This window comes from Brassica rapa, chromosome A02 (genome assembly GCF_000309985.2).
Source record: "Brassica rapa cultivar Chiifu-401-42 chromosome A02, CAAS_Brap_v3.01, whole genome shotgun sequence".
In the NCBI taxonomy this organism is placed as follows: Eukaryota; Viridiplantae; Streptophyta; class Magnoliopsida; order Brassicales; family Brassicaceae; genus Brassica; species Brassica rapa.
In genome coordinates, this window is record NC_024796.2 from 7343395 (window position 1) to 7352817 (window position 9423).

Below are 9423 nucleotides of genomic sequence, written 5' to 3' on the forward strand. Positions count from 1 at the left end.
CATCTCAGTCACCTTTTCCAGTCAACTCTCCCTTTTAGTGTCTTCCTAAATCCAAAGACGTCTTTGGTTTATGTGGAAGTACAGTGACGAAAGATAAGCTAGTTAGACTAAAGGGTCTTTGAATCTGCCATTTGATAGTACTGATTGAACTCATATATCTGGATCAGTTTGAGATACAAGACTTCGCTGGAACGTTGAAGCGTCGCTTCCTCCTCTGATGGACCTTTTGCTCATCAGATGTGTCACCTATTTTTGTGGAGTTGTCAGCCTTCCCATGCATTTCATCGCTCCAGTACAAAGATCCGGCAAAAGCTTGTGTGTTCTTTTGATGTCTTTGTTGTATCCTCTGAGATCACATTCGTGTTGCGTAGTCGGATCTGGAGAGTTTTATTTTTTTCATCTACTCTTTATTGGAGTATCTCATGTTTTTTTGGGTCTAAAAAATGTGTTTTCACCTCTTTGCCGGAAACCCAAACATTGTAAATAGTTTTTTCCAGCACTAATCGAACTCGAGTTACGAAAGTTACAACCGCAACCTCTTTACCACGGGACCAACTCGACGTTGGTGGAGTATCTCATGTTGTTCACCATTAGCGGTGGTTGCACTTAAGCACTCTCCAGTGTTTAGCTATTTGATTGTTTGTCAGAACTCTCTTCAATTAGTATTCGGGGGCAGAATTACCAACCCCTATGTTGGAACCACTTTTGGAAGAGACTTTGCCAAACATGTGAAAGTGTTTTGTTTTTGAAGTAGAAGTGTTTTATCTTTGACGTTTAATTTTTGTTGTCAGTTGTTCTTTGATTCACTGAACTCAAACTTTGTCCATTGTTGGAAAGCCTAAAAGTTAGCCTTGAAGTTTAGGTTCATTTTAGGGTTCTTAGGATAAGAAAAGCTTTTCAGAAAAATGAGAACCAAGTTTTCCTGTACCAAACTATGTATTTTGCCCGCGATGCAGGTTTAAACATTTTCATAATTTTTGAAAAGTACTTTGTACACTATATTTATTATACTAAAATAAATCTTAAAATAACTTAATATTATATTTTTAATTATATAATTAAAAATATTATTTGATTAATATTTAATTATATAATTTATGTTTTAACGTTTTACTAAAATATTTTTTCAGATAACAATACAATATATATATATATATATATAAATTATCTTTTTTTAATTATATTTTTAGATTTTGGATAATTTAATATTCTATTTTTAATTATATAATTAAGAATTTTATTTGATTAGTATTTGCTTATATAATTCATGTTTTTTAATTTTTACTAAAAGACTTTTTAAAATTATATTTTCAGATTTTGGATAATTCTTACTATTATTAATTTTAATCAATTATCTAATCAAATAAATTAAATTAAATTTCGTTTTTATTTTTTAGTTAGTTATAGATTTCATTCATTAAGGGTATAAACGATATTAACCGCTCTAATTTTTAATGTGAGAGCTCGATTCTAAAAATTTACTTCGCAAATAATAGTATAGATCCACATGACCAAATAATGAAATTTATAATTTAGCGACAACAAAAAAGGTATATATATATATATAAAGTTGTATTTATGTACACATGTAAAGTAAATAAACGCTTTGTATAGAAGGAACTTTGCAGATTAGTCACATGCAAAGTTTATCAAAGATTTACACCCCAAACAAAAAAGTTTATCAAAGATGTCGAGGGTCTTCCTTATCCGGTACATGACAATAAAAGCACCTTAAAACTTTTTTTAGGCGGCCAAAAATTTAATGGGCCCAATTAAGACCCAAATTTCACTTATAGGGCCATTTATTTTGTAAGTGACAGAGAAAAAAGAGACGTGAAGAAGAAGAGGAGAATGGGAAGGATATTTACGGTGGAACTTGAGGGAAGATCTTACAGATGCAGGTTTTGCAGAACCCATCTTGCTCTTCCCAATGATCTTATTTCCAAGGTACATCTCTCCTTATTCAAAGCTTAAGTAATAGATATGATATTTACAAGTTCTCACCTTCCGGATAGTTATAAACCATCTATTTGCAGCGTAGCTCCTTAAAATTATTTTGTGAAGAGATAGGATAGTTTAATTACTGATATAAAGTAGCTGAAGAAACGGTTTGAGAGAACTGAGAAGTTTATATTTGAAGCACTTAGAGTTACTTCTAGTTAAAACTATTGTGTAATAATAATTAGATGAAAGGTTATCATTGGAGTATTGGAAAAGAGAGTATTTTAGCTTATGTATTAGAGTATAAAGTTGGTTAAGAGTCAATTAGATTGAACCGGTGGTTATGTGATATAAACCGGGTAGTATAAATACACGTAGATACAATGTATACGGTACAAGATAATATACATTTTTACTCTTTTGGATCGTAACAAACTCTGTATCATCTTCTTGAGCTCAAGCTCTAATATGGTATCAGAGCCATGAAACTCGCGTTTCCTGCGTCTCTTTCTCGGAAAATCTTCGTTTCTTTCCGTGATTCTGTTGCGATTCCGTTTTGATCGAGCTCGACTTCATCTTCTTCATGAGTCTTTCGATTTCCTTCATCAGTTTCTGTGAATCGTTAGCTCTTGAGCTTTTCGCGATCTATCACTTTGTTTCAGTGGTGATTGCCATTCTTCTTTTTTTTTCTTCATTTCATTGACCTTCGATTCGTGATTTCTATATTGCGATCGCTTTCTTTGTTCGAACCAGTTCATCATTCTTGATCCTTCATGATGCCGATCTCGTATGTGAATGCTGTCAACAACTCGTCGCCGTTACCTCAAAATCCATCGCCGGCTCGTACGGATGCAACGGCTTCACTTCAAGATCCGAACTCAAATCCACTCTACGTTCATAGTGCCGATCATGCTGGTATATCTCTTGTCTCTGAGAAACTTGCTGGTTTAGGTAACTTCAACACTTGGCGTAGATCCATGCTTATGGCCTTAGGTGCTCGTAATAAGGCTGTGTTTGTTGACGGAACGTATTCGGAATTACCTCCGACTCATCCAGATTTCGCTTCTTGGTCAAGATGCAACAATATTGTTTGCACCTGGATTGTCAATGCTGTGGAGAAGTCGATTGCTAAGAGTATAATGTATCTAGATACGGCTCGGCAGATGTGGCTTGACATACATGATCAGTTTAAACAGAGTGATGGCCCGCGTAATGCTGAGATAAAGCAACAGATCTTTGCTGAAGTTCAAGGCTCTCAGAGCGTGAGTGATTATTATACAAGATTGAAGCAGCTGTGGGAGGAGCTAAAGAATCATGAGAGTCCTTATACATGTTGTAGTCGTCCAGATTGTTCAAGCATGAAGCGGATCATTCAGAGAGAGGAACAAGATAGAGTGCTCAAGTTTCTCACAGGGTTGAATGATTCTTTCACTACAACACGAGGACATATTCTTATGATGGAACCAAAGCCAAATATATCCAAAGTCTTCAACTTGATATCACAGGAAGAACGACAGCGATCACTAAAGAGCACGAGTACTGTTGCTTTTCAGGTTACAAAAGATTCAGATGCTGAAACAGCGTATGTTGCTGCTTATGCGAATGGGTATAATCGTCAGAAGAACCGTCCCATTTGCTCTCATTGTGGTGTTGCGGGTCACACTATTCAGAAGTGTTATAAGTTGCATGGCTATCCTCAAGGATTCAAGAATCAGAACAACTCGAAGTCACTGTCAGCTACTCCTTCTACAGACTCTAACAAGTCTACTCAACAGTGGCCTCCTCGCAAAGAGAACGTTGCCAATATGGTTGTACAAGATAATGGTGGTATCTCCATGCATAATCAGCAAGGGGTTTGTCTTGGATCAGTTACGTCGGAACAAGTTTCTCAGCTTCTAAGCGTCCTGAATGTGCATCAACCTTCATATCAGGATGGCCTTTCTCAGATATCTGGAAGTAATATTCGTCTCTCAGATGGAACAGCTTCATCTTTCAAACCTCAACCTCATCTACTCCCACATACCCCATCTGACATTCCTTTTCCAGGTACTGATTCTTCTTCTCATTTTATTTCTGCGGGAATGAAGAATGGCCTTACTTTACTAAACCCGGCTTGGATTATTGATACTGGTGCGAGTTGCCATGTCTGTGCTGATTTGACCTTGTTTCTTGCGACTCAGTCCATTAGTGATACATTTGTTACGCTTCCTGATGGTACTAGAATTCCTGTGACAACCTCTGGCACGATAGTAATCTCTAGTAGACTAACTCTCACTGATGTTATGTACATTCCTCAATTCAAGTTTAACCTTCTTAGTATAAGTGCATTGACTAGGAATAGTACAATCTCGGTTCTGTTTTCATCTAATTCTTGCTACATATTTCCTGATAATCCTTTTAAACTTCAGGGGCTTACTCCGGGCTTCATGATTGGGAAGGGTAATCTCCTGAGCAATCTGTATGTCCTGGAGGGTCCGTCTGCTTCTGCTGCTGATTTCATTGCTTCGTCTACAACTCGTTCTGTGCCTGAAGATACTCCTGTTTTGCAAATTTCATCTGAAGTCTGGCATAAAAGGCTCGGTCATCCTTCTTTTCATAAACTTCAAGTTCTTTCAAAGATTCTTCGCATTTCTCAAGGCAATGTAGATCACTCTCGTGTGTGTCATGTTTGTCCTTTAGCTAAACAAAAACGTATTTCCTTTCCTTCAAATCCACATATGTCAAAGTTACCTTTTGATTTGATTCATCTTGATGTTTGGGGTCCTTTTCAGATTCCTACTCATGATGGATACAAATATTTCTTTACAATAGTAGATGATTGTACAAGAGTGACATGGATATATCTCTTTAAAAATAAAAGTTCTGTTTCTACATTGTTTCCTGAGTTCTTGCAATTTGTTCATACTCAATACAATTTTCGTGTTAAGGCAATCAGATCTGATAATGCTCCAGAATTGGCTTTTACATCTATACTTAAAGAACATGGCATTGCGCATTACTTTTCATGTCCTTACACACCTCAACAAAATTCTGTAGTAGAAAGGAAACATCAACACATTTTAAATGTAGCTAGAGCTCTTCTTTTTCAATCTAAGGTTCCTTTGTTATATTGGGGTGAGTGTATTCAAACTGCCATTTATCTGATTAATAGGACTCCTTCTCCGCTGCTTGATAACAAGTCACCTTATGAGCTTCTAGTTAAACAACAACCTTCCTATGAACATCTTCGTGTTTTTGGGTGTTTATGTTACACTTCTACTCTCCAGAAAGATAGAAATAAGTTTTCTCCACGAGCTGTTCCATGCGTGTTTTTGGGTTATCCTCACGGTCATAAAGGTTACAAGGTTTTAGATTTGGAGACTAATACCATTTCTATTTCTCGAAACGTTGTTTTTCATGAAAATAAGTTTCCTTTTGTTACAGACGCAAGTTCTTTATCTCGTGAGCAATCTTTCTTTGATCAAGATGTTCTTCCACTTCCTGTTCCAGACTCTTCTTTTCTTGCTTTCTTTGACTTAGGATCTGACGTTCCTTCTTCGGTTTTTGTTGATAATACTGATTCTTCTGATGATGGTGTTTCTTTGTCTAGTTCTCCTAATCAATCTGTTCCTCTAGTACCATCAGAAACGTCTGTAACAGATACAACTATAGGACCAAATATTTCTGAGACAAGGTCAAAACGACAGACAAAGGCTCCATCGTATCTTGACAAGTATCATTGTTACCTCTTGAACCATTCATCTGAACCTCCCCTTCACCCTAAACACACTACCTCTTATCCTATTTCTGCATTCTTGTCATATGATAAGTTTGACCCTGGTCACAAGAAATTCATCCTTTCCATATCCTCTCACAAACTTCCCAAAACCTTTTCTGAGGCTGTTCAATCTGAGGATTTTAAGAGATCCATGACGTCTGAGATGTGTTCTCTTGAAGAAGCTGGGACTTGGTCTGTATGTCAACTTCCTCCTGATAAACATCCAGTTGGTTGTAAATTGATTCACACTTACAAATACAATCCAGATGGCACCATTGAGAGAAGTAAATCGCGTGTTGTAGCCAAAGGTTATACGCAGTTGGAGGGATTGGACTACTTGGACACATTTTCTCCGGTTGCAAAGATTGGTACTCTCCGTTTGTTGCTGAGTGTTGCTGCTGCCAAGAACTGGACCATCTCGCAACTTGATGTGAGTAACGCTTTCCTCAATGGAGATCTCGATGAAGAGATATACATGCGTTTACCTGAGGGCTATGAGGTTATTACTGGCAAGAAAGTAGCTCCTAATTCTGTCTGCAAGCTCCACAAGTCCATTTATGGACTTAAACAGGCATCACGGCAGTGGAATCTAAAGCTTTCTCAAGTAATTCTCGGTGATGGGTTCTCACAAACTCACTCAGATCATTCATTATTCATCCGTCACATTGGGAATGTCTACTTGGCGGTTCTTGTATATGCTGATGACATATTGATTGTTGGTAACAGTGAGAGTGCGATTACTGCTTTTAAGGATGTGCTGAAGTCTGCTTTTAAGCTTCGTGATCTTGGCCCTGCAAAATATTTCCTTGGCTTTGAGATTGCGCGTAATCACACTGGTATCTCCTTGAACCAGCGGAAGTACACTTTAGAACTTCTGGAGGAAGCTGGTTACTTGGGATGCAAACCATTGTCTGTTCCTATGGAGCCCAATCTCAAGATGTCTGCTTCTTCAGGTACAGCACTTCCTGATGCATCAGTATATCGTCGGCTTGTTGGCCGTATGCTTTATCTAACTCATACGCGCCCTGACATCACTTATGCGGTTCATAAGTTGAGTCAATACATGTCGGCACCTACTGATGTTCACCTTCAAGCAGCTCATAGAGTTCTTCGTTATCTGAAGAACGATCCCGGTCATGGCTTATTCTATTCTGCTTCTGCCTCGTTGAGGTTGACTGCTTATTCTGATGCTGATTGGGCGGCTTGTCCTGATTCCAGACAATCAGTCACAGGCTATTGCGTCTTTCTCGGAAACTCTTTGATCTCCTGGCGTTCCAAGAAACAGCCCACAATCTCTCGCAGCAGCTCTGAAGCGGAATATCGTTCTATGGCTGACGCCACTTGTGAGCTTATCTGGCTTACCACTATACTTCACGAGATGCATTGTGATGTCATTGCTCCTGCTACACTCTTTTGTGACAATCAGTCGGCTCTCTATATAGCTTCGAATCCGGTGTATCACGAAAGGACCAAGCACGTCGAGATCGACTGTCACGTAGTGCGCGAGAGATTGCAAAGTGGGTTTATGAAGACTCTTCATGTCAAGTCTGAACTTCAACTGGCAGATATATTCACAAAGGCTGTTCAGCCTGCTCTGTTTCGAAGTTTGGTCAGCAAGATTGGCATCCACAGCTTGTGCCTTCCATCTTGAGGGGAGGGTATTAGAGTATAAAGTTGGTTAAGAGTCAATTAGATTGAACCGGTAGTTATGTGATATAAACCGGGTAGTATAAATACACGTAGATACAATGTATACGGTACAAGATAATATACATTTTTACTCTTTTGGATCGTAACAAACTCTGTATCATCTTCTTGAGCTCAAGCTCTAATATTATGGTATAGTTTTTGTCTTGCTTTGAATCTAACCATTGAGTATTTGACTAATTTTATTTTTGGCAGTCTTTCCATTGCCGGAGAGAAAAGGCTTACCTCTTCAATCGTTCGTACGTATAAACTTCCTCCATGTGTTTATAAGACTTGCCCTGTTTCTTCAATGTCAAGCAGTGTAGATTTCTGATTGTCTACGTGGCAATGCTATCTTGTTGCCATCAAGGCATCAAACTTAAAGATAAACTGACTTTGAGCTTTTACATTTTCTGAATCTTTCTGATTACTTAAATTACTGTTTCATCTAATGCATCGTTACCCTTTTCATATTTCTCTAATGCTAAGTTTTAATTTTTCTAGAGTGAACATAAGTATGGGTCCTTTAGAGGAAAGGATGATGCTTTCGGGTATGCATACCGTTGCTGATATTTTCTGCTGTTGCTGCGGACAGAATGTTGGCTGGAAATATGTAAGTCTCATTTCCCCGTTTTTTTTTTGGGAGCGGTTTCTTGTTTCTCACATTGTTTCTTTCTTTGTTTGGTAGGAATCAGCGCATGAGAAAGATCAGAAATATAAAGAAGGCAAATTTGTTCTGGAAAGGTAACCAGCTTCTCCTCTGAAAAGTTTCTCTTTGTCCAACTGTCCATAGTTTCAGTCATAAACTTGGGGTTTTGTTGCAATCCTTTTCAGAGGAAGGATCATGGATGAAACATCAACAGAGGTTTGCATCGATACTCGAAGCGACACAGAAGATTCTTAAAATGTCAGCTTTAGATTCTTCCCTCGCCCTCCTTTTTTTTTGTTGTGTGGAATAGTGTGTTTGTTAAGATCAGAGCTTGTTACTTGTGTAGATATCTGTAACATGAGTTTTGTAGAAGATACATGTCATGGAGCTTTCTGTATTGTGTAATATCTCAACTTCATGGTCTCTTGGTTTTTACTTGCGTAGAGAAAACATATCCAACATCTTGTATAAGTGTTTTCATCAGTTCAATTAAATTGTAGTTGTTTTTCTAGTAGTATCCAAATTTAAACCAAATCAATCTCGAGAGGTACAGAAACATCAAATATCAAACACTTTCCTATATTTTTGTCAACATAAAAGATAAAACTGTACAAAAGCCTTCTCTTGCAACTACAATGATCATATATTAAACTGTTGACAAAAAAAAATTTATATAATAGAAACTCTATATATAAACTCTATAGATTAACAATCGATAAATTAATAAACACGATATTTATTAGCAGTCCCGAATCGGACATGTGTAAAATATGACACAATTTGATAAGATAATAAAACACTATTTTTTTCAAAAATCTTATGTAAATATATGATCTTAATATAAACATAAATTAATAATTAATGTATATACAGTTTGTATAAATATAAACAATGCATTTATGAAGTCTCTTTAATTTTTCTAAATGCATTGAGTTATTTTGTCATTTTACACATATATATAAAATTTAATCAATACATATATTGTAAAATCAAGTATTTTCTTGTTTTTGCATATAAATATACTTTAAAATATATAAATATACAAAAAAATAAAAAATTTCTCTAAATTAATAACTATATAAATTAATAAATTAATAAATTATTAAAGTTCCAACATTATTAATGAGAAAAAGACCAAAATAGCACTAAATCAAGTTTTTGTTCCCAAACTAGCACTCAATGCCAAAAGTCACAAAAATAGCACTCAAGGGGTGGGGTTTAGAGTTTAGAATTTAGGGTTTAGGGTTTAGAGTTTAGGTTTTAGGGTTTAGAGTTGAGAAGTGAGGTTTTGGGGATAAGATTTCAAATTTTAGAAAATAAAAAATTTAAATTTTTCAAAAGATAAAATGCTATTTTGGTCATTTTAGTTTTTGAGTGCTAATTTTGTGAT

The 9423-nt window shown here is 36.5% G+C and overlaps 1 protein-coding gene across 1 annotated transcript; it reads left to right on the forward strand.

Moving 5' to 3' along the window:
- The first annotated feature begins 1475 nt into the window (after positions 1-1475).
- Positions 1476-8547, forward strand: LOC103852002 (protein yippee-like At5g53940). The gene is made up of 5 exons (XM_009128880.2): positions 1476-1947; positions 7601-7644; positions 7889-7997; positions 8073-8128; positions 8219-8547. Exons 1-5 carry the CDS (start codon positions 1852-1854, stop codon positions 8286-8288), a joined length of 375 nt encoding a protein of 124 aa, XP_009127128.1. The 5' UTR covers positions 1476-1851; the 3' UTR covers positions 8289-8547.
- The last annotated feature ends 876 nt before the right edge of the window (positions 8548-9423 follow it).

What these genes read in the sequence shown, in the direction of transcription:
- LOC103852002 (XM_009128880.2), top strand. Translation starts at nt 1,852, where the DNA reads ATGGGAAGGATATTTACGGTGGAACTTGAGGGAAGATCTTACAGATGC. An exon ending in AGAATGTTGGCTGGAAATAT is followed by an intron (nt 7,998 to 8,072) that starts GTAAGTCTCATT and finishes TTTGTTTGGTAG; the next exon opens with GAATCAGCGCATGAGAAAGA. An exon ending in GGCAAATTTGTTCTGGAAAG is followed by an intron (nt 8,129 to 8,218) that starts GTAACCAGCTTC and finishes AATCCTTTTCAG; the next exon opens with AGGAAGGATCATGGATGAAA.